The sequence below is a fragment of the Eleutherodactylus coqui genome, chromosome 1, assembly GCF_035609145.1.
Source record: "Eleutherodactylus coqui strain aEleCoq1 chromosome 1, aEleCoq1.hap1, whole genome shotgun sequence".
NCBI lineage: Eukaryota > Metazoa > Chordata > Amphibia > Anura > Eleutherodactylidae > Eleutherodactylus > Eleutherodactylus coqui.
In genome coordinates, this window is record NC_089837.1 from 391,312,505 (window position 1) to 391,338,583 (window position 26,079).

At 44.1% G+C, this 26,079-nt stretch overlaps 1 protein-coding gene across 1 annotated transcript in view; it reads left to right on the top strand.

Moving 5' to 3' along the window:
* The first annotated feature begins 646 nt into the window (after window positions 1-646).
* CARS2 (cysteinyl-tRNA synthetase 2, mitochondrial) overlaps window positions 647-26,079 on the top strand; it is a 68,538-nt gene continuing 43,105 nt past the window's right edge. The window contains exons 1-6 of the mRNA XM_066579802.1: window positions 647-1,053; window positions 4,123-4,173; window positions 8,111-8,228; window positions 19,886-19,957; window positions 22,363-22,468; window positions 25,325-25,408. Coding sequence (XP_066435899.1) covers window positions 860-1,053; window positions 4,123-4,173; window positions 8,111-8,228; window positions 19,886-19,957; window positions 22,363-22,468; window positions 25,325-25,408 — 625 coding nt within the window. The 5' untranslated portion in view covers window positions 647-859. The remainder of the gene's footprint in view (window positions 1,054-4,122; window positions 4,174-8,110; window positions 8,229-19,885; window positions 19,958-22,362; window positions 22,469-25,324; window positions 25,409-26,079) is intronic.

Here is a 26,079-nt window from a genome sequence, read left to right on the forward strand (position 1 = left end):
GCTGAAAATTGCTGTGCAGAAAGCATCCCCAATTATAGTCAATGGGATCCGTCCAGTGACAGAACCGTTCGGGCGTAGGGGTCCCCCCAAATGGACCAGTAAGGCGGAATCCCTGATGCAGTTGTGAAACTATTCTATGTCAGTGGGTTATGTCTCTTGCAATTTTATGAAAATCACTTGGTCCTTAACACACAAAATAGCTTGGTCTCTAAGGGGTTAAAGGGGATATGGAGCCATAAAATAAAAAAAGTTAGAAAATGTTAAAAAAGTATTTGCACCCCAAACCACATTCTGTTTGAGAACCATGTTGTTTCCTGAGATATTATAAATCCTTTATTACAGACCATTGTTTGCAGCAGGAGGGACTGCAGGCAGAACTGTCACCCTGGTTGTCACCTGCTCTGATGGCCACCAGTATGACGGCACTCCCTCTAGTGACACCGGCTAAAGCACTGGAAGAGCCATGACTTCATGAACTACATGCAGCCTATGTAACAGTGTGCGGGCTAATTCCTGCACAGGTCCCCAGAGCGCAGGCTGTAGCTACAGTGTGAGCCGGCTGTAGCTTCCGCCGGGAGGAGCCTGTACACAGCTCTGTAGTAAACAAGCGCACCCCAGCGCACATACACGGTATTACACCGGCTGCGGCTACCATATACTAGTGACACCTGGAAGGAGAGCTCACCCCACATACCCAACGCTATGTCTGCCGCTGACTGCTTTACCACTATCGGGGAGATGAAGGGTTAGCGGTGGGAGGAGCGGAGGAAGAGGCTTGGTTTATGGACTGACGCTGCATGTGGAGGTCCTGACGGCGCTCCACATTACCGCACTGTGCGGCTGGTAACACGGCGGGACAATGCAGACTATAGTGCGGCACGGCGGCCGGCTGCTCCACGCACTGACTGCAAACCTTCGGCCCGGTGGCTTATGTACCTCTGCTGCTGGGCATTGGGCGCCCCCTAGTGGATACGATACGGGAATACAAGTGTACAACAGCCTAACTAGAAGGAAGGAAGAGCTCATTCTGCTCAGGCCGGCGTTGGCAACATGGTCAGATCACTCACTGCCTCTGTAGATGGGTTGGAAGCAGGGGGCATAGCAGTGCTGGTTTGACATGGGGGGCGACGACATAGCAGTGCCTGAGTGACACGGCGGGGGGAGGGGGGACGTAGCAGTAACTTTCAAACAGAAGTGGAAGGACCATTAGCTGTTATCTGGGGCAGAGTGTTTGTGTTCCCAATGTTCTTAGAATTCCATCCATAGTCCGATCTATTGGCTTTACCTATATCTCCCCATGGTCAGGAGAACCCTTCAGTGGATGATCGCAGCCAGCATGGTGTGTTCACACGGGCGGAGAAGCCGCGGCGTGCCAGCCGCAGACATTCCACAACAAACTTTGCGCTATTTCCACATCCAAAAGAGTTAAAATCCGCCCATTGGTGTACCTGCAGTTAAACTCCGCACTAATGGCGCACATCTTGACTGCTTTAGATGCAGAATTTGCTGTGAAATTTACGCTGTGGACGTTCCGCCACGTGTAAACGCACCCTTGCGCCATTCTCACACGCACCGTTTTTTTACCGCATTTAGCGTGGTGTTTCTAATGCAACAATTCTTGAATGCCGTCTGCTCCGTTTTATCCCGTTGGAATGATGGGGTGCGTTAAACGCAGTCGACGAGGTTTGAAAACGCTATTTGAAGATGCCGTGTTTAAAATGTGGTATTTCACAAATTCCTGCGAGGGCAGCCGAAGGCCGTTCTCACAAACCACTTTTTACCGTGGCGTCCTGAGTGCCGTGCTAATCGCGGTTCAAGGCTCTCATTGATTTTAATGGGGCTTCTCAGACCTGCGCTCGAATGTGGCGGTTCTAACTGTACGATTTTTCGAGTGCTGTTTGTTCTATTATCGCGCCTCTTAGCGCTTTTTAACGCATCTCATTGCCCATCACAATGACGGGGTGCGTTAAAAAGCACTGTCAAACGCTTTGACGTGCGTTCAAAAATGCCACTTAAAATTGCGGTAAAAGCTGCGATTTCTGAACACGTGTGAAAGTGGTCTTAGGCTTACTTCACACAGGTGAGTGTGATATGTGGTCATGTCTCCCGCCCTCATATTGCACTCCCCACCATGTGAAATCCCCAGGGATGTAAGGAGTTTTCATGGCAAACCAGCCTCGCATCACTTCGGGGACGCAGGGATCCCCCGGCGCGGCCGTCACAGAGACGGCAGAGGATCGCAGAGTTCTCCCATTGCTTTCAATAGGGCCAGTGCTGCTGCTGGTCCCATAGAAAACAATGGCGCTGCGATGCGAGATAAACATGCCGCAATTTATTTCCCGCATCGTGATGCCCTGCAGGAAAACATCGCTCATGTGTAGGACTCCATTTTAAAGAATGGGGTACATATTTGTCCGTCTCGCGATGCACAAATCTCACATTATACTCTTGGCCGTGGAGGCCGGCCTTAGGGTATGTTCACATGTTGCTGATTTGCTGCAGATCTGCACCAAAATCTGAAGCAAATCCGTATAAATATGACCTAAAGGCCAATCTTTGTTGCCCATAGTAACCAATCACAGCACAGCTTTTATTTTACCTCAGCAGTATAGGTAATGAAAGCTGCGCTGCGATTGGTTGCTATGGGCAACAAAGAGAGATTATCTCACAGACCGCTTCCATAAGACTGTCGTGGCGGCTACCACCCTGTAGAAGCCATGTGATGATGTGTGAGGTACATAATGTATAGACCGGAGGGCAGAGATGTTCTAATGATAACAAACTACATATATATTAGATAACGGCAGCAGCCTTCAGAGTCTGCAAAGCTACAGTCACATATCTCTGGTCGTGGCTAAAACTACCGTATAGCGCTGGAATCGCACCGTCAGATTTTCACAGCTTTCTGAGACAGGCGAGTGGTTTTCCCCCTCAAAAAAGGTAGACGCCCTGTGCGAGGGGAAGACTGCCGCTGCTCTGCTTGTATCAACTTCTGTGTTTGGCTCCAAAAACTGCCCAAAAATTAGGCCCCTCTAACACAGGCGTTTTTTTTTGTTGTTTTTGTTTTTTTTCAGCGCAGTGCTAAATGCTGTCCATCACTACCATTGATTTCAATGGGGCTTCTTAGATGAGCGTTCAAGCGCTGTCTGTTCTATTTTCATGCGTTTTAAAACACAATGCTTTGCCCGTTGAAATCAATTTGGGTGCGTTTTTAGTGCTGCTAAAAACACGGTAGAATGTGGTTACCACTTTTTTGACTGTGTTTTTTCAGTTCTGGCGATAGGTGATAGGTTTGTAAATGTAGTGTAATGACTCCCAGATAACGAGGACTCTTGTCGTGGGCTTGCAAGCTTGTGTATTTTGGTAAAAATATTAACGAATAGCACGTATTTATCATTGTTTTTTGCTGTAGGCAGTCAGGCCTTAGATGCGGGGAGCCCGGGGCGTCGGTCCAGTGTGGCTCACTTTGAGACGCCGGGGTGCCCGCCAGGCTCAATCATGTGTGGCGCCAGTAATGGCTTGTAAGCCTGCGTGCTGCACCACATGTATAAATGAGACTTATCTAGGGGCAAGTATACTACTAATCAGCCCCTTCCCCCTAATATGTGGTAGGCGTCCTTGCACACTCACTACCTCCTGTGCAGTAGCATGGGAGAGAATCACTGGCTCGCTCACAGAGCGGCCAGCAGGGGGGTGGCTGCAGGAGATTTCACTCCTTGCTCTCTCCCGCCCCTCTCCATTGCTTTAACATAGCGGCTGTTCAGTACTAAACGGCCGCTATTTACACTGAGCGATCGTCCTTCAGGATTTTATGCAGCCTACACTATGAGCAATGATCCTGAATGATGATCGTTCAGTGTAAATAGCGGCCATTCAGTCCTGTGTTAAGTGAATGGAGAGGGGCAGGAGGAGAGCGGGGAGCGAAATCTCCTGCAGCCGCCCCACTGTGAGCCCATGATACTAGCTCCCATGCAGCAGCAAAAGTGCGAGTACACGCGGGGACGAGTGACGGACATTGTTTGTCGGACAGTCGTCCTGTGTAAATGGGGCTTTACATTAGGCATTCTAAGTCATAGTCCTTCTGTACATGATTGACAACTTTATCTCTCCTGCTCTTTTCAGGTATAGCTGTGGACCCACGGTTTACGATCACGCACACCTTGGACATGCATGGTAAGTTACCACATGTTTATTTTTTTTAAATAAATGTGCAAAAGTACTTATCCAAAGATTTGTTGGAAGCTCTGCCTGCTTATGTGAAATCGATCAGAATAGATATTTCTTATAGTTTACCTTTGCTTCAATCCAAGTTTAAGTTACCGTGTTGATGCAGACCGAGCACAGAATATTATATGACAAATGTCACCATAGGTGTCGTGGATTACATTGGAGGAATAATGCAACTGTCAGTCTTAAATGGCTTTCAAGACTTAAGATGTATATTTCAATATGATGATAATCTTTATATAGCGCCAACATATTCTGTATGTATGTACAGACACACACTTTTTGTGAAAAAATAAATAAATAAATAAATCAAGCACCTCGGAGGAGTTGTCATTTTGCTGCAAAACTCGGCATGCAGTTCCATCAAACTACCAGAAGTGGCTGTGCGCTCCAGCGACCGGATGTAAAGCATAATATCTATATATTTCACAGAGGAAGTTGTTTAAAATACAAAAATGTGTAGTAATATGGCAATATTAGAACAAATGAAAAGAATAAAAATGATAATTATAAAATACTCTATGCATCAAAACTAGAGATGAGCGAGCACCAAAATGCTCGGGTGCTCGTTACTCGAGTCGAACTTTCAGTGATGCTCGAGAGTTCGTTTCCAGTAACGAACCCCATTGAAGTCAATGGGCGACTCGAGCATTTTTGTATATCACCGATGCTCGCTAAGGTTTTCATTTGTGAAAATCTGCAAAACACAAGAAAGTGATGGAAACGACATAGAAACAAATAGGGCAGGCGAGGAGCTACATTTTGGGCTGTATCTCAAGTTCCCAGGTCCCACTATTAAGCCACAATAGCGGCAAGAGTGAGACCCCCCCACCCACTGTCAGCGTAAAGATCGTTCTCCCCTGCCACAGCTGTAACAGCTGTGGCAGAGAAGAACGATGTTAGCCCATTGAATTCAATGGAGCCGGCTCTATTAAAAGCAATGGGCTGCCGGCGTACGCGGGATGAATTAAAATCCCCGCCTGCTGAATGAGATGCCTCTGATTGGTCACAGCCTGACCAATCAGAGGCATCCCTCACTCACACCCATTCATGAATTCATGAATGGGTGAGTGAGGGCTGCCTCTGATTGGCTCAGGGGCAGCTCTCAGCTGTCCCTGCGCTAAGCCAATCTAAGTACCGCGTGGTGCTCGTCTCGAGTAACGAGTATCTCGAGCACCCTAATACTCGAATGAGCATCAAGCTCGGACGAGTGCGCTCGCTCATCTCTAATCAAAACATAATTTAGTGTTGAGAACTTGTGGTGGTACGGAGGAGGGGTAAATTATGGTGGTTGTAAAATTAGGGAAGAAATTTGCAGCTTAAAGATACTAAAAATGGTGTTCAACTGGGTAAAATATTTTATATAAAAATGCACACACCAGATTCAGTTCCAACACTTGGCTAAACGAAATAAAAACCATAAAAGGGAATAGTATCAATTACAAATTGTATTCAATCTAATATAATGGCTAAATCTATATATAAAAGGTGAAAGCCTTGACTGACTGACTGGCCACTAACTTCCTGCTGATGTACAAACATGAAATTTGGCACGACCATTCTTTAGGCTCTACATAGGAAAAGTGAAGGGGTCGCAACTTGATTATTCAATTCGAAGTGCGAAAGTAAGCGATCCACTATGTAATGTAACTAATAACACACATCTGTACTGCACAAACATTAAATTTGCCATGACCATTCTTTGCGTCCTAAATAGGAAAAGTAAAGGGGTCGCAACTTCAAAACTCATTTCTAAGCCTGAAAAAAACTGCGAAAATAGAGGCATGAAACAGCTCTTTTCTCAGAAACCATAAAGCCTCGGGAAATTATTTGTATACTGAGAAGAATCTACCTCAGCTCTGTGTGTATATACTGAGGAGAACCTAACTGACATGCCTTTAAGCCTAAGAAGGGACCACAGCCTCCAGTCTTGGGTTAAATATGAATAAAAAAGGGCCGTTGTCTTTGAAGGCTAATAAGTGAGAGTGGGAGGGGTGGCACATTCTGCAGAGGGACATCTGTACATGCAGCCTGAGGAGAATCTAACGCTCCTATGTGTATACATATTTTATTCCTCGGTTCCTCTAAAGGGACTTCATGAAAATATTCCATGTGAACAACAGGTAAATACCTGTGTATTAACTTGGATGAGCCCGGGATCAGCTAGTAAAATAATAAGGGTGTCAATCTGTCAGTGTAAAAGGCATAAAATGGAATAAAACTATTAACATAAAAAGAGGTATAATAGGTAGTGATTGTAAAATATTAATGACATAGAACAAAATATTTAAAAGGCGTGGTTAAGATGCTGATATAAAAATATAAAGAATGCTAGGAAAATGGAGGTTTCCACATCAGACAGTTCAGGAATTATAAAATGTTACTAAAATATTAAAAATCAGGGGGCAAAAAAATGTATAAAAATTGATAGAAATGTGTTTGTAAAATCCAGTGTCACACCTTCTCAAGAATTTAATTGAGGCTGTTTGGAATTAATGTATTGAGGCAAAAAATCCATAACCTTCCCTTTTTGATTTAGACTTCCTTCCCACGTGCATATATCAGCTGACCGTTTTCATGGCTGGCCGATATACGCTACGTTGGGAGTGCTAAAACTGGTGAACGGGCGCACAAATCAGACGGCATGGGTCCTGGCGAATATATGCCAAGAATACCATGCTGTCTCCCTTTTTCCCTCCCTCCCCATCGCAGGCTCTCCTGTCCTCTCCTCCCTGCTCGTTCTTTGCAATGGGCGGGGCGGAGCTAAGCGCCATCCGCCTCCTCCCATTAATGGCTATGGACAAGAGGTGGGGAGAACGCTGGAGCTTAGCTCTGCCCTTTGTCCACAGCCAGCAATGAGAGGAGGCAGGATGGACCCGTGCTTAGCTCCACCCCTGTCCCACCCCTATCCATTGCAGTGAGTTAGCGGGAGAGGACAGGTGAGCCTGCATGGGGGTAGGAGAGCAATTCAATTTGAAGTGTAAAAAATTGTGTGAAAATCTGTGATACGTTAGAGAGAGCTTTTCTCAGAAAGTCTGGGGAAATGATTTGTATATTGAGAAGAATCTACCTCACCTCTGTGTATACTAAGGAGAATCTAACTGACCTCTGTGTGAATATACTGAAAGGCTGTCAAGTGCATAAGGAAATGGCCATGGACTTCAGGGATGGAGTATGCCTTTAAGGCTAAGAAGGGGCGGCAATTTGGGGGTAAATTTGAATAAAAATGGGCATTACCTTTAAGGGTTAAAAGTGAGCAGAGTGGGAGGGGTGGCACATTCTGCAGAGGGACATAGATTCTTCTCAGACTGCATGTACCGAACGCTCCTCTGTGTATACGTATTTTATTCCTCGGTTCCTCTGAAGTAACCTTGACTTCATAACATTTTCCATGTGAACCACGGGTAAACGCCTGCACCAAATTAACACTGGCGAAGCCAGGTATATCAACTAGTTGTACAATATACCACGATGAGTCCTCTATTACAGGCGTAAGTTGCTGATTACTCATAATCCACATACACTATATTGGCATGTCTGTGCACGTAATATGCGTCAGTGCATGCCATGATTTTTTCATGTGCACTGCTTCAGAGTCACCGTTAAGGTCTATGGGAGATTGGTACTGCGCATTACATGCGCAAAAACTGCATGCGTAATACACAGTGACTAAACGCTCGTGTGAGATAGGGCTACGTATGTGGATATGGAGGGCATCCCCTTGTGGTGACAATGGGTGTGGGAATAGGAACCGTACTGTTTCTTTAGAATGTTTATTAGTATAAAGATCAGGATTGTACAATTTTTTTATTTTTTTCCTTGTTTTTTAAATCTATGGTGTCTAGAAATGAAGACGACCAATTCTGTTCTCTTCCTTTTACAGTTCCTATGTTCGATTTGACATTATTCGTAGAATTCTGACTCAGTATTTTGGAATCGATGTTGTCATGGTAATGGTCATAACCGATATAGATGACAAGATAATCAAGAGAGCCAATGAGGTAAACATGAATTCTTTTGCTTTGATAATGTGAAATGTTCTATCATGGCTTAAAGACTTTTAGGCCTAATGCACACAGGCATATTGGCATTGCGGAGCCCGGAGCAGGCAACCACCTCCGGATTCCGCACCAAATGCTGCCCATAACATGCTATGGAAAAATTGCCTTTTCCAAGTCCACGAGCAGAAATCAATTGCGAACTATTTCCCTCCGACATCATGACAGCATACACCTGGAGGTTGCTCACCTGCTGACCTGATGGGACAGGAAGAGGCAGAACATAAAAGGCACCTCCCCTCCACCAACACCAGTGCTTTTCCTGTCCCTCCTGGACAGCAGCGGCAGAGCTCCAGCGATGCTGTCCCGGAGGTTCCAGGACTTACCGGTGAGCGGCGGCATCTCTTCTGGCAGCCCCGGTTGCCCCAGTGGGAAGTACCTCATCTGGGAGCTAACCGGGGACTGCGTGGGCCTGGGTCCAAGGACGGGCTTTCCGGCACCACTGCGGCTGTCATTCAGGCGGCGGAGGCCATCTCCAAGATCTGATCTTCTGGCAGCCCCGCTTGCCCCAGTGGGAAGTACCTCATCTGGGTGCGAACCGGGGACTGCGTGGGCCTGGGTCCAAGGACAGACTTTCCGGCACCACCGCGGCTGTCAACCAGGCGGCGACCGCCATCTCTGGGTCCCGGCTGTAGCGGGCGGAACACAAGGAATGTGACGCCAGATGCTCCGCAAGAGGGCGTGGCCTCGATGGAGCACACAAAGGGGGTGTGGCCTGGCGCGGCTTGGCGCCAGATTCAAAATTTAAAGCCCCTGCACCAGGCGGCTGGTGTTTTTTCTTTTCACGCTAGGAATCGATTCTAAGGACAGGAATGGATCCCACAAGTGCAGGATGTCGGCCAAGAGAGGACCGAGAGAATCTCCAAACTGTAAGTGGTCCTGTGGGCCAACCTACAGACACCTGCACTACACTTCCCTTACTAACAGAGCTCTCCCTTGTCATGTACGACAGGGATACTCAAAAACCTAGGGGGGGCTAGGAGGAGAAGTAAAAAGCGTCCAGTATGCTTACAAAACTTGACGACTCCTATTCTAAAACATTATGCGCATCCTGCTCAGCGAAAATTCTGCAGGAAGAAAAATCTTCCCACATGTCTGAAATCCAGTCAGTTGTCCGGGAAGAAACAGTCCTACCTCTCGGACCTCCAACCAGGGCCCTTAGGGGCCACAAGAAGGTCTGCATCCTGCAGTGTTAGAGTCCAACTCTGACATGGCAGAAGAATTCGATCCTGAAGATCTTGGGGAAGTGTCACAGGGGGAGAAAAAATATCTCGTCTTCGAAAAAACGCTAACAGAGAAACCTTGCACTGTGCAGGACGTCATGTTGCGAGTCTGCTTCCACAATGTAAATCTACATTCCCTATAAACGCCACACCAAATGATAGGAATCGATCCCACAAGCGCAGGCCTGGTGGCGGAGGGGTACAAGATTTGAGCTAGAACCCCGTCCTCCAAATAGATTCATTTTAACCTCGGGGGACTGTGTGGGCCTGGGTCCAAGTACGGGCTTCCGGTCCCACCGCGACCGTCATCCAGGCACCAACCCTAGAGCAGGCTCTACTTAAGGGTGAACAAATCGTGCTGGATATCGGTGCAGTTATCCCCATCCCTAAGACGGAATGGGGGAAAGGGTTTTACTCCCCTCTCTTTCTGGTTCCCAACCAGATAGTCTCCATCGGTGGGAGCCATCAGAACCGCAACCCCCCTGATTGGTAGGGATAAGGTTATGGCTACGATTGACATAAAGGATGAGTATTATCACATCCCCAATTATGTCAACTCGCAAAAAGTTCCTAAATTTGCGCTGAGACTGGCGCCTTCCCCTTGGAATCTCCTCTGCTTCACGGATCTTTTCCAAAGGGGTGATTGAAATGGTAGCCTTTCTGCACAATCGCGGGATTATCATCATCCCTCATCTGAAAGGGGGCATAGCTCAGTAGATGGTTGGCAGATCCCCTCACTATTCTGAGGTCACACTGGGGGTCCACGCTTCAGCTACCTAAGGGTCTGAGCTGGATCATTAATGATTTGAAATCCAACATGGATCCGGACACCAGGAAAAAATTCCTGGGAGTCATTTTGGATTTTCGTCTCCAATGTTCATCCCTTCTTCCTCTAAGGAAACAGCTCATTCTAGAGACTGTTCTGCTCTATATAAAAAATCTACAGTTTCAATAAGAGGCGATGCGGATCCTGGGGCTAATGACTTCATGCATTGGAGTGGTTCCCTGGGCCCAGTTCCACAGCTGTGATCTCCAGACACTTATCCTCCAGAATGGGGACAAGTCAGTCCTCACTTGACAGGACAATCCCTATTTCCACTAGGGCTAGATCCTCACTCCACTGGCGGTTGTCCTCAGACAACCTTTTAATGGGGACCCCGCGATAACTGATGCCAGCGCAAAAGGGTGAGGGGTCACCTTTGAAGGTGGCCATATACAGGGTACATAGGACCCTCATGAGAGATCCAGGTTATCTAACGTTAGAGAACGTAATGAGGTTTGGGAAACCCGACGTAGCCTGCAAACAGTTTAGGGATGAAGCATGTGAGGATTTTTTCTGATAACATGATGGCAGTGCCACTCATTCGCCACCAGGGTACCACCAGGAATCCTCTACTTCATCATTTGGCGGGAAGGTTCCTTCAATGGGTGGAACTCACAAGTAAGTCACTGTCGGCCTTCCGTATAAAAGGAGCCGAGAATTCAGTCGTGGGCTTTCTAAGCAGGAAGAAAGTGGACGCAGGAGAGTGGGGACTCTATCCCGAAGTGTTTAGCCTACTCGGGACAAATAGGGGGTACCCGAAATAGTTTTGTTTGCGTGAAGCGCAAATACCAATTGCCGTCAAGCCTTAGGCACGGGCGCCCCCTCTCACCTCTGGGTTTGGGACTTAGCTTACGCTTTTCCCCTTTTACCCCTGATTCCGCTACTCCTAAGAAAATTACTGCGGCCAAGGCTGTCAGTAACGTTAGTAGCGCCTTATTGGCCCTAAAGACCTTGGTTTCCTGTCCTGAGATCTGTCAGTGGGAGAGCCCCTCCATCTTCCGTCAAGACTGGACCTATTGCTGCAGGGTCTTCTCCTCTACCCGGAGGTTCACAAGTTCAGGCTTACAGTCTGGATCTTGAACGGGTAAAATTCTTAGAAAAGGGTCTATCATCTAATGGGGTTTCCACTAATTGCGAGAGCCTTATGCCCTCGACGGAAAAGATTTATTCCAAAGTCGGGAAAAAATTCTCAGAATGGATGGGTCAGGACATCCAATCGGACATTCGTAAAAATTTTTAATTTCGTCCAGGCAGGCCTGGATAATGGGTTGAGTCCAGATTCCCTCAAAGCCTAAGTAGTGGCTTTGAGGGCATTCTTTGATCTCACGCTTGCTGAGCACAAGGGGATCAGGAAATTTCCTAGAAGGGCGAGTAGACTGCATCCATTCATAAGGCTGATGGTGCCCCCCCTGGGATCTGACTATAGTCCTTCAAGCCTTCTGCGTTTCCCCCCCCCCCCCCCCCCCCCCCCCCCGTTTGAACCTATTAGAAACCTATCCGTCGCCTTGCTGACGTACAAGGTAGCCCACCTTGTGGCAGTTATGTCGGCTATGTGCGTGGGTGAAATTCAGGCCCTTTCGCAAAGGGCCCCATATATGACTATGCACCCTGATGAGATCGTATTCTCCTTAGACCCTTCCCTCCAACTCAAAGTCTTGTCAGACTTCCACGGAGGCCAGCCAATAGTCATTCCAGCCTTTGTCTAAATTTTAAAAACGAAAAGGAGCAGAGGCTCCATAATCTTGACGTTAAAAGAGTTGCATTAGCGTACCTTGAGGCAACGGAAAGTTGCAGAAAGACTGACAAACTTTCGTTCAATTTCAGGGGCAGGCCAAGGGAAGGCCACTTCTGAGCCACCTGGCTATTGAATCTCTAGACGAGCCGTCCAGGAGGCTTACAAGGCCAAGTGCATTCCTCCCCCAGAAGGTTTGAAAGCCCACTTTACTCAGGCGGTGGCATTTTCCTGGGCAGAAAGAGCGCACGCCTCAATCGAACAGATTTGTAACGCAGCCACGTGGACTTCTAGTCATACGTTTATTAAACCTTATAGGCTGGACATTAAAATCTAGTGAGGATGCAACCTTTGGGAGGAAGGTGCTTCAAGCAGTAATCCCTCCCTAAAAAAGCCCATGCCAGTTATTTGGTATTCCTCCAGGTGTATGCTGTCATGATGTCGGAGGGAAAACGGGAATTTTTCTTACCGGTAATTCCCTTTCTTGAAGGCATCATGACAGCATACGGGCTTTTTCCCCCCTACCGACACGGTTACCCTTGTTTGTTTAACACATGAGGTAATGTGTATGCTTATGATTTCTTTGTCTAAGGTGTGTGGTGCCAATAAAACACACCTTCTGGTTAAGTATACTGTCACTGGTTATTTGGAACGCACTGGTGTTGGTGGAGGGGAGGTGCCTTTTATGTTCTGCCTCTTCCTGTCCCATCAGGTCAGCAGGTGAGCAACCTCCAGGTGTATGCTGTCATGATGCCTTCAAGAAAGGGAATTATCGGTAAGAAAAAGTCCCGTTTTTTTTTTTTTCCTGCTCCCGGAGGGAAAATCGCAGCATGCTCTATTTGAGCGACGGATGGCTTCCATTGAAATCAATGGAAGTTGGCCGATCCATGGCTCCTCTGCAATCATCATTTCGGAGAGGTCACGGAATCCGCACTTCGCCTAGTGACGGCATGGCATAATCCGTACTAGCCCATCCGCAGCACAGAAGACCATCCGGACAGGTACGTGGGGGTCACAGGCTGGGCACCTTGTCGGATTCTGCTGCGGGATCTTACCCGGTCGCGTGCATTCAGACTTAGGATTGATATTGGCTGGCAGCCCTGTTTTCTCTAAAAAGTTTTTATTTTTAATGATTATTATTATTTGTGGCCTGTAACATGAGAACAGCACAGTTAACTGTCATATACAGCCTTTGGGTGTTAATAAGGTTGTCGCATGTAACTAGAATGAAAGCATGTAGAATAGTCTGCCATTCCGGTGAACATCCATCTGAATGACTACCATGTAATAATTCATCTCTCCTGCTGTGCCTGACGATTTCCTCAGGAGCTACATTCTGAAAGGAGTTGTGTCTGAGACACCTACATTTAATTTACATGTAAAAGCATGGTTGCTTTGCGCTTGTATTAGGTGGTTATGTGCGCCAGTAGTTAATTATACAATTTACGTTGAACAATTATAAATGATACACTTGTCATTTTTACCTCTTCTTCACTCATGTTAATTTTTTTTTCTGATTGTGCATCTGAGGACCACAGTTCTGGACACTTATTTTCCCTATGCTTTCTATAGTCCCAGTTGCAAACACATAGGGCTCGTTTACACCATATATTTCCTATGCTGTTGAGGGATACATTTCTATATTTTTTTTTCCGCAGTAGGTGATTGTCCTATTATGCAAAATGATTCTTGTATGGCATCTGTTTTGCCATTGACATTCAATTAAAAGACAAGGCAGTAAAACCCAGCAGGCTCCACCTTTATGTCCCATCACAGAACATTATCCAGACCTGTACTTTTTCCAATCAAAGAATAAACGTTCCACACCTTTGCATCAGATCGTGCTTGATCCCGTCTTATATCTAGTATGTATCCTTCCAGCAGAGATCACTTTCTATCCCATGCCATTCGATCCTGGTGGCTCTTCATTTCATAGACAAAACATGAAGTAGGAGCTTGGATTATGAAAGCAAAAATCTTCTGCTTTATTTAAATGGTGCTCGGTACAACAAGCCTACTGCATATTCCCCAAGGACGCGTTTCGGTCTCCTCCCAGATCTTGATCGCCTCAATCCCATAATGCAGTTCCCTTCCTTAAAAACTATCAGGATTTCACCTGTTGATTACCCCTTTTTGACAAAGGGAATGTGTGTGCGGCTCGGACCTCCCGCTCCTTATAAAAATCCCAGACTGAACACCCATTCCTACATTATATTAGAATACCTAAACCAACATATACAAATAACTAGAGATGAGCGAGTATACTCACTAAGGCACATTACTCGAGCGAGTAGTGCCTTAGCTGAGTATCTCCCCGCTCGTCTCTAAAGATTCGGGGGCCGGTGACAGGTGACTTGCGGGGGGAAGAGAGGGATCTCCCCTCCGTTCCTCCTAGCCGGCCCCCGAATCTTTAGAGACGAATGGGCAGATACTCGGCTAAGGCACTATTCGCTCGAGTAATGTGCCTTAGCGAGTATACTCGCTCATCTCTACAAATAACTATTCCATAGATAGATAGATACTTTCCAATTGGATATTTCAATACTTGCTCATATCATTTTTAACATTGTATTAAATTTCAATGGATAGTCACCGAGATAGACAAAAAAAAGAGAGGGGAAAAAAAAGAAAACAGCATATCACTTGTATATATTCTATATCTGAATTACATCATTCATTACAGTATTCTTTGATATAAACGCAGTATTCAGAGGTATAAATATAGCAAACCATGTATTCGTTGTTGCAATATACCACAGTCAGGTAATATGCTTTCATTAAAAATGTTGTTGTTTTACCACCGTAAAGCAAGCTTGAAATGGCTGCCACTAGGCATCTCCCTTTCAGCCGCTTTGCCATCCACTGCCTGTTGCTAGGTACTGAGTTTCTGTTAGAGGAACATTAGAAAGTGGTGAAGGGCTTTCCTCACAGTCCGCTCCTTGCACTCACAGGCTGACAGACCTGCAGACACTGTCTCCACCATCTCTGCATCTCTTGGTGTGTGTGTGTGTGTGTGTGTGTGTGTGTGTGTATACATTACTTTGGGTTTACTAATCATTTGGCCAGAATATGTCTGAATCTTCCTGCAGAGGGGTGGGCGTTCAGATACTGCCTCCCTGCTGATTGAACCAGAAACTGAGCAATGTAGCATGGGAAGTAAAGGAAAGGAAGTACAGGACAGTGAACTACTAGCAGAATGGTAGGCTTGTTGCACACACCTTGCCTGAAAGTGAATTGCAAACAGAAAAATGGAGAAGACCACCTTAGAATTAGAATTTTTATAAACCTAAAATGGTACAAACAGCAGCAAATGAGATGAGTAAGGAGAACGTGTTATATTTTAGAACACAATGTGAAAACTCAGGTAAACTTTAAATATTACAGTTTTACATGATGGTCTGGCGCCTATCAAGAAAAGCCACATGGCAGAATGCAATACGACTTTCCTAGTGACTTACAAATTGGAAGATCAAGAGATGGAAATCTGAATAGAAGGGAATATGCTATTTAGATTATTTAAATCTAGCATAAACTAAAGTATGGTTATTCTGATATTTAGTCTGTAGTTACTACTAGTAGTTAAGCTTCGAGCACGTGGCAGAATGACAAGGTTATGTTTCAAAAAAAGTCACTGTTTTCTCAACTGTTGGGTAATCGTTGCCTGCAGCGAGTTCGTTGCTACAGCGTGAGAAAGTAGAATCACAAGGAGGAAAAGGTATTTTTCTTGTCCTTATTGCACTATTCTGCTACATTTACTTCTAAATCAATGATTTAGATTTTTTTCCAAGAGGCTTCTATTGAGACCATAGAAGTCTCCTGTTACAGTGATCCTGTTGCATAGCTGCCAGATATCAATGAGCAGCATTTAGCGGTGGTCTCCAGAGTGAGCCGCCCCATCTGACACACTGCACTTATTTTAGTGCTGTTAGCTGCTACTGGCATTTTGTGTTTCCCTTCAGGCTGCTGGGCCAGTTATAGACACACTAAAGGGGAAAAAGAGATAAACGTTCACGAAGGAATAACTGCAATTTTAGCAGTATGATAAGTTACAATAAAAAGAGAATTTATTTGGTTCTATATTATATGGTTGTATCCTCCTTTAGAAAACTTCGCATAATTTTATATGTCATATGCATGTCCTTTTTATATCCATTTATAGCGTATTCCTCCTGCTTGTATATGTGTGTAATTAGACATTTTACACACCACGCATAGGGAAAAAAATTATTTGTCAACAAGTGAAGAAATCAAAATATATGGTAATAATCAAAAGTTAGTGAATCCTGGATTTTTGCCCTGATTACCAGTGAAATATGGTCTGATAGTTTTGTCTGTAAGGCCTCCCTCACACAGGTGTTTGCAGAAATGTAAACTGCATTTGCTGCAGTTTAGGCAGCGTTGTCATGCATTTTTGCCAACAATTTGGCTGCTGAACGCAGCCAAGAAAGCTGAAAGAAAAAATCTATACTCCGGGTGCCTGCTGCTGCTCTTTGCGCACTTGTCAGTGTTGATAGACCCGCCTCCAGCAAGAAATTACTCTGGTTGGCTGAGCTCAGCTAATCGCAGCCAACACTGGATACACCAATCACAGCCATACATCCAGCGCTGGCGGTGCTGGTTCAGCCAATCAGAGCTAATTTCTTTTTGGAGGTGGTGGTGGGGATGGGGTGGGTCTGTCGAGGGTGGGGTGGGTTTGTCGGCGATGACAAGTGCCTGGAGCTCCAGAGAGCAGCAGCAGGAACCGGGACAGCGCCAGCTAGGTGAGAATTAAAATTTATTTATTTTTTAAGGTAATTTAGCTAGTCCTTGCGTTTAGCGCTGTCAAAAACTTGGTACCAACTTGTGCCACGTTTTCAGCAGCGCTGAAACTGCTGCCCATTCATTTCAATGGGTGACGCATGGCTGAAAACAGCCAGAGATAGAACCTGCATCGCTGTCAATGTGCAATGTTGAAGATGCAGTGTTTCGACGCTTGTGTGAGTAGCCCCAATGAAATGAATGGGAGCGTTGTACAGTGTTTAGCGCAGCGCTGAAAAGGCAGTGCTAAACGCTGTTCAAAAATGCCTAAGGGCTCGTTCACATGAACCTAGTTTTGAAGGGCAGAGAATGCTACAGAAGCGTTCACATGGAGGTTGTTAGGTGTGCGAAACTCTGCGCACCTAACCAAAGATAGGACATGCGGGTGCAAACTCTCATGTTGGCTCTGAGGTGCGTGCAAAGATGGGACATGTCCTATCTTTGCTGCATGCTTTCCATAGGCTCCTGTGGGAGTCTTGAAAGGGGGCAGCACACATCTTGGAGCATGTGAACGGGCTGCTTCTGGGAACTTGAAGCAGCCCGTTCATGTGATCTTTAACAGCGCTGTAGTTACATTCATTTGAACGAGCCCTAAGTGTGAGAGAGATTAAACTAATGATGGGGTAAACACAGTTGTACCATTTTCAAGATCATGAAGATTAGCCTTGATATTCCCTGAGGATGCCAAGGAGCTGGTAAAAAATGTTGGCTACGACCCTCTGTCATGGGTGCTTATTTAATGATTCCCCTTGATTCTGAGCAGGGAGTTTGAGTCTTCCACTCGCTTTGTAGGAAGTTTAGGGCAGTTTTTCACCTGCATTTGGGTGTATCGCCTGCTTTTTTGCCCCTGATTGTGATCATATATTTCAAGCTGTTTCCTACACTGGGGAGCGTGTTTGTCTTCCACTCGTGTCCCTGGGAAATAGAACAAATCTGTACTCACACGGGTGATTTACCTAATGTGTTGACTTGATTTAGGCAGCCTACAATCTGGATTTTTGACCTTTTTAGCAAGTGACTTTATATTTTATATCTAATAAAAGTTATGTTTTCAGACCAATATAAACACTGAAGAGGCCACAACGCTTGCACAAGCCCATTCAAACAGTTAATCAGCTGAGGTGTCAGATCTCCACCGATCAGATATCGATGGTGTGTCCTTGGGCTGAGCCGTCAAATTTTAAAAACTTGGATAAGCCCTTTAAAAATTTTTTTCCATGCTTGTTAATCTGTGTTGAAGGAAAGAAAAACTTGTCTGTTCCTGGCTGGCGGTCTTATGCAAATAAATGACCAAAAGTTTTTGTCTTAAACATAATTTTGTTATCTCTTTCTTGTGCTTTAAAATTATTTAAGTCATTCTGATATTTTCAAATTCTGAAAAATTCATTATTCTCAAAATATACTTTCCTTTGGCAATTGAAAAAAAATGAGCTCGTTACCATAGACACTCAAATGTTCATGATTAAATGAATCAGCTTTCAAATTATCTGCATGTATGGCCGCCACAATTAGTACTAACTAGCCATGTTGTTTTGAAAGTCTCTCAACCCAAATGTGCTTCTTTAGTGAGGGGCAGGCAGTTATTTAAGTTTATGTAAAAAGGGAAATGCCCTTTGTCCCTTTTGTGCTAATTAAGAGTAAAGTGATTGCTAAGCCTTCAGAGGATACATATGAACCCTGAATGTATGCGAATAGCTGTGAAGACGACGTGGAACATTTTATTCACAACGTTTGCAGAAGAAGTATATACAAAGGCATTCATCCGGTCATGTTTCACAGCAGTAATAGCTTTTGCCGAGATGAAACCAAAACTTCTCAGTTTTATAAATACTTGTTCTGACATCGTTTAAAGTTCTTGAAGTGGTCATACAACTCATCGTTTATTACACTAGTTTACATATCAAATGTATCTCAAGTAATTTGACAACAAGGTTTGAGATTAGAAAAAGATACATCAAACTTTAAGAAGTAGGCATGAAAGGTAATAAATGGTACAAATTATGAAAAAGGAGTATAGTGCCTCAAAGAAAAAAAATATCTATAATTTTGCACCCCTAATACCACACATCACATTAAGATGTTAGTGCAAATCTTATCATTTAAAAGCTATTAAAAACCTCTGACAACAATAAAGTGGACTTCTATAAGGTGAACCTACAGGTACCCAAGGACTAAATGGGGGAAAATAAACTCAAAGTATAGTAATGATGCTTACAAATAATATATGAAGAAAAGAAAAATGCTGTTTCCAATACAGATGTAAACTACAAGAACTTCACTGAACATAACGTAAGGCGGCTGTCCACGACCGCAACGAAATATTGATTGCGATATTCCGCTGCAGGGGAAGAGGGGGGGAGCACTAAAAGGTCTCTTTGATTAGCTTATATTAATAATAGGCTCACTGTGGAGAATTGCATCATGCCGCGATTTTAATCACGCGAGCGGAAAGTCGCTATGATTTTTCTGCTCGTGTGCAGTAGGCTGCGCTTTCCATGGTTCTCCTATGGAAAGCTTGTCATGCGAACTTCACATGCGATTTTTTTTATTTTTTTTTTATTTTTTTTTTTTTTTTAATTTTTTTTTTATTGCCGCATATCTCGCAATGACACCTCGCCCGTAGACAGCCGGCCTTATTGTTAGCAGAAGAGTAGACGTTGTCACTTGAACTGTGCAGAGTTACATTAGGACAACACATGTACTGGACGCTGCCTTGTTTTCTCTGTATATAAAGCAATTTAATATTTTTATTTAATTACAGAAGTTTTGCAACAAAATAGTCAGCCACACAGCTATTGATTTGTTAGTCAACCATTCACAAACTAGTACGAAATAACTATTTACAGGGGTTGTCTGGGATTAGAAGAAAGGGCAGTTTTTTTTGTACAGGACAGCGCACTGATGCTATTCATAAAGAACATGCCCGGTGCTGCAGCACATCCCATATGGCTGGTTTTGGACTGTTTAAAGCCCATGGTGTTTTGGCTATGTATAAATATCTCCCTGCCTTCTGTTTTGGCAACAGCTTAACTTGTCCCCGGTGTCCTTGGCTCGTACATATGAACAGGAGTTTAAACAAGACATGATGGCTCTGAAGGTAAGGATGTTTGGACTTGAGTCTTGTGGGGTTTTTTTTTCTTTCTTTCTTTCATCCCTACTGGGAGTGGTGAGTTTGGTGATGGCAATGTGAGTGGAGATCCACTATTTGGGCTTTTATACCCTCCTGCTCTTCTTTCCTGGTTCCTACTCTTGAGACATCACTGGGTTGTCCGAGTTATAGTTTATTGGTAAACGCCCTTCTGCATGTAGTAACATAACAAATCAGCACCGTCGCGGGACACAGCAGCGACAGGAAGAGGTGACTATATGCTGATTTGTTATGTACTACATGCAGCAGGGCTTTTACCAATAAACCATAACTCAGACAAACCCTTTAAAAAGGGGTTGTCTGGGACGTTTTGATTAGCTGATTCCCTACACCGTTGTCACTGCAGGGAGCCGATTAAGTTGTCCATAGTTCAGCTGCCGGGGTTGCTATTGCAGGCGCAGCTCCTATTAAATTAAGCGGGAGTTGTGCTTGCAGTAACAAACTGGACCAGTGCGGTGTTGTCTGCACTATCACTTGCCAGTGCTGACCACATTGCAGTGCTGGGAATCATCTGATTGGCAGGGAACCCCCATTGATAATAATCTATTGATGACCTGTCATCAATAGAAAAAAAATTCCAAAAAGTTCCAAACCCTTTAAAGATATAATATGCAGATCATTCATTCATGAGTCGCTCTGCTTGTACATGTGATCTTGTATGTCACAATCAGGCTCATCATAAATGTTAAAGAATGCCAGAAATTTTAAAAAAAAGAATCTAGAGTTGGACATGTAAATGAGATCATGTCTATGGTTTCTGAAAAATAGAAGCATTATGCAGTTTTGACTGTATCTCAAATTTTTGGCACGTTAGAGCCTTCTGTAGCCTGGATGTATCGCCTTCATCAGTGTTCATAGAAGATCTTTCTGGCCAGAATACATGATGATCGGTAAATAATTATTATAATATTAATGACTAGCTTGTTACCTGCAACTTCATTTGTGAAGAATTTGTATTTTTTATCTAATAATCTGTGATTTGCTGTATATTCAAACATAAAAAGGTGAAATGGTGAAAGGAATGTAATTGCAATATTAATGGTCTCGGCAGCTCTAAGGGATGCGTGATGATCAGCTTCTAAGGTCCGGTGGGCCTCAGATTGCTCTAATGTCTGTGTCGCACTAAAAGACGCGTGACGGACCTGAAGTTGCTCCAATATATCTTTAGCTCTCAGAGACGCGTGACGGTCCTAATCTGAAGTCCGATGTACCTGAGACTGCTCTGGGGCCTCTACCACTCTAAGAGCAGCTTGTCTTTCAGCTTGCCGATGCCTTTTTGTCTCAGTGTGGTCATCAGTTTCTTGGCTTCTAGAGCCACGCGCTAGATCTGACTTGTGCAGCATATTAAAAGATCAAAAAAAGCATAGGAAATCCGATTATCAAAAGGAAACTATTTCTTACACTGCTGAGTTAAAATAAAAGCTGCGCTGTGATTGGTTGCTACGGGCAACACAGATTTCCATTAAAATCTCAATCCATGTTGATGTCTTTTGTTCAAGTTTTAATCCTGGGCAACGGCGGGTATCCCTGCTAGCTTAATAATTGCATACGTGCGGCATTGGCGTCTGCCCTCACGTGCCTGCCCGTTTGGGGAGGCCTAGCTTATTATGTGCATCCCCTTTCCCTTGCAGCACTTAATAATCGCATATGTGCAGCAACGACGTTTGCCCTCACGTGTCTGCCCGTTTGTGTAGGCATGGCTTATGATGTGAACCCCTTCCCCTCTGCCTCGTCGCATGGTGGCGGAGCAGAGGTGCCCCTGCGTATCACCAAATAAATCTGTCTTGTCGCACTCCCTAAAGAACTCTATACATTTTCAGGATAAAACATAGCCTATGTCCTTCCTCAAGATGCAAGCCATCTCCCTGCCAAATATCATCAAAATCGCTTCAGCGGTTTAGTCGTTACAATGTAACAGACAGAGTGCATTTATAATTTTAGTATGGATCTCCGTGATGGGGATGGAGCTTTCCCCTCATTTAGGCTTGTTTCACCTCTTGTCAGAGCCTTATGTTGGAGGTATATGGCAGGAGTATTCCCTATAGATGCCGCCGCTGTATAGCTTTTACTTGCCTTTGTCTCTCTATAACAATTGCTGAACATCTTTCTATTTCCATTGGCATGCTAATCACATGATTTGCACATTTAAGCTCTTGATAGTGATGGGAAGGCCAAGGTGACGGTGATTCATTCCACCCGCTTTCATTTCTGACTCAGGATTGTTATTTCTCATGATCATAAAAGCTTTCTCTAATAGACTGTACTTGTGTTATTATAGAATTTACAGTTACTGTAGTCCTATCTGTAGAGAAATGTGTTCTACTTTTCCTTTATCTGTTCCTATCATTCTATAGGTTCTTCCTCCAACAATCTATATGAGGGTTACTGAACACATTCCACAGATCATCTCCTTTATACAGCAGATAATGTCTAATGGACACGCTTACTCTACCTCACACGGTAAGGCTTTAGAAAGTATCACACCTGACAAAAGCAAGTCTATTAAAATGGAAATAATACATAGTATGTTGGGCTGAATGGAGACAATGTATATCTAATTCAGCCTGTTCTCCCCCTTGTTGATCCAGAGGAAGGCAAAAAACCCCAATGAGGCAGAAGCCAATTTAGCCCATTTGGGGGGAAAAATTCCTTCCCGACTCCATAATGGCAGTCAGAATAATCCCTGGATCAACCTTTGATAGTTTCTACCTGACTCCAAGACCCGGATCAACAACCCCGTCAGTCACCTAATGTCTATATCCTGTAATTTCATAGAGCTCTAGAAAGACATCTAGTCCCTTCTTAAACTCCTCTATGGATTTTGCCATCACCACGTTCTCAGGCACAGAGTTCCACAGTCTCACTGCTCTTACAGTAAAGAACCTCCTTCTGTGTTGGTGATTAAACCTGCTTTCCTCTAGATGTACCGGATGCCCTCTTGTTACCGACACAGTCCTGGGTATAAACAGATCATGGGGGAGATCCCTGTATTGTCCGCTAATGTATTTATACTGTATTATAATGGTATGTATAGCATTGGGAAACATTGTAAGCTGACCTGTCGTCCACCAGACCTTCAGGTATTACACATCAATTTTAATGGATGTTTTTCTGTTAGTCACTGCCTGGTAGAACAGTCACTTTACAAAGGGCTTAAACAGATGAGTGTGTTTTAAGGCCCATTCACACGGAGTGATGATCGCTCAAAAATCGCTCAAACAGTTTGAGTGACAGCTTTAAACGATCATTTTGCATAAACTATTAAGTAGCTGCTCAGCTACTTAATAGCAATTTAGTGTGTTAATGAAGACTTGGCTGAAAGCAGTTAATAGCTGGAGGTCTCTTATCTCCATCCAACTCCTTTGTTCTCGAATGGGTAACAATGCTATCGCCACTACCTGCGGAGAACTCCGCATGCGGTCCTGATAAGACCACACAGTGATGTTTAGGCTGGCTTGAATTTAACGATTAGCTAGCAACCGCTTGTACACTTTGTAGCGGTGCGTGTTTTGGCGCATGTGTCCATGTGTTTTTGCCCTAAATAATGATATGACTGAATAGCTATATTTAGTCTGAAAATCATTTTCTCAAAAGGATCACAGTAGTGTTTTTAGCTGCTGCTTAAATCCCAGCAGTGATTATGATAGCTGTTGCAAAATGGAGGTAGCAGTAGTCGGGGACACTCTGTACCCTGTGCTGACACCTGTAAATGTTCAGCTGGTGGGGCTACAGAGAAGAGGAATCATTGCGCTCTACCATGGTTTCTTAATGAAAGTGTGTGTGTATATATATGTGTATATATATGTGTATATATATATATGTGTGTGTATATATATGTATGTGTGTATATATATATATATATATATATATATATATATATATATATATATATATATATATATATATATATATATATATATATATATAATGTGTGTGTGTATGTGTATATACACACACACACTCAGTTGGAATAAAAAAAAAAAAGTCTGTCATGAAAATATACTATTCTTTTTAAGAACAGGGCATTGCGATTATGAAAAGAAATATTATGCCATTGGTAAACTAGCCGAGAAGGAAGCATATATAAGGGGAAGGCCTCCTGCAGACAGCTGGGTTGGATCCCTCTGCGAGAATTCTCGTCACGTCACTGATGTTTTTGTGCGGACCTCTGCAAGGCTCGCACATGAATAGAACATGCTGCGATTTGTTTTCCGCACGTGTATTGTATTCACACGGTCAAATCGCGGCTGTCTGCATAGGGTTGCATTATGTAATGCAATCCTATGGCAGCGGGCACGAGCGGAAATTCTGCGGGAAATCCTGCTGTGGAATTTCTGCCCACGTGCAGGGGGCCTGAAGCAGAGATTCCCATTTTTTGCTTGGTGACCTGCAGATTTTATTGTTATTATTTTGAGGTGCACTTTTGACTTTTTGATCATTTTTTTTGTTACACAAAGTGCAATTTTAGCTTTGTGTGTTTTTTTTTTTTCAGACAATGTTCACCTTATGGGATTAATAATGTGATATTTAAACAAATTGGACTTGAATGGACAGGACAGCAGGATACCAATTTTTACATCACTGTACATTCCTGTACAGCGCTTCACTGTGGGTGCTGAGTGTAGCAGGAGACACTCTCCGCTACCCTGGTGATTGGGGGTGCGCAGTATCCTTCTCCCTCAACCCCACCCCAGGCTGGTTGAAGCAGGCCAGTATCCTCTACAGTATAAACAATTAGGTGTCAAGTCCCCCTCTATTAGCCAACATATTTAAATGTCTTAGCATGTCATGTGGTCATCCAACCACATGGTGGCAGCATTTCGGTAGCAAACTGACACAGGGCACGCAAAGGCATATGTATTGGACATTCTACCACATAGTCGTCCGGTGCTTTCTCAACAATTACTTCATATGTATGTAACATCTATTGTGTATATATAAATAGGATATATGTCAAATGAAGCATCAGCAAGTAGTGAATTGCGCTGTGCGTTCAATTAAAAAAAAAACAAAAAAACACGCAAGCTCTTTGTCGATCTGTTCTATTATGTATGCAGCCAACATCACGCTCAGTTCACTTTATAGCTATACCGGATTACATCACCTTTTCCGTCTGGGACTATTCTCTTCCTCTTGGTGTTATTGCCCTTCATGTCATAATAACATTGTCGCTCACGGAGTAATCCTCGTACTCTGAAAATGTGGTTAATGCTCCTAAATCCCCGGGAATCCGTCAGCTGCAAGGCTTAGATTGCCCTGAACTACATTCGAGAACCACTCTGTGTTTTAATTGACCTTTTCTTTTCTCTTTTTCAGGAAATGTGTATTTTGATGTCCAGTCAGCTGGCAACAAATATGGAAAGTTGATTGGTCCATTTTCAGATATGGACACAGAGCCAGGTCAGTTAGTAGGAAGCCAGTCATAGAGTCCAAGCCCTCAGGGCTACTGAAGCACATCTGTTCTCCAGATCATTTACACTTTCATAGTCTCATTCGGCTTTTATTTGGTTTTAGCTTATTGGAATATATTGGAGCTCCTGAATTATTTTGTGGTAGAAGCCTGCCGTGATCCGGAATACTTGTGTGTGATGGTGGTCTTGTAACGCCAGGATGTCATAAATGCTGAGGTGCCAAATGTCTAATATACTACTGGATTTGTTTGCATATCCCTTTGGCCTAGTGCCTGATAGCCATGTTGAAGTTAGTTTAGCCCTGACTGCTCCCCTCTGATGTGTCTGAAATTGCAGCTTATGATTGAGTTTCACTTACTGTTATATTGTGATGGCTTGTCCTAACAATGTGCTGACTGATAAGGCCCATTTAGACGCAATGATTATTGCTCAAAATTCGCTCAAAAGCCATCTTTTGAGCGATCATCGTTGTGTATAACTGCACTTACGTTGTGCAGTTTTCGTTACCCTGTAGCTCATCGTTGTCTTTCAGCGTGCTGAAAGACAATGAGCCATATCAGGGATTCACAGCGGGATACAGCTGATACTATTGTTTCAGCTGTATTCCGCTACCTGATTATAGGCTGAGTATGAAGAACAGAGCGGTCCAGCTCTGTTTTA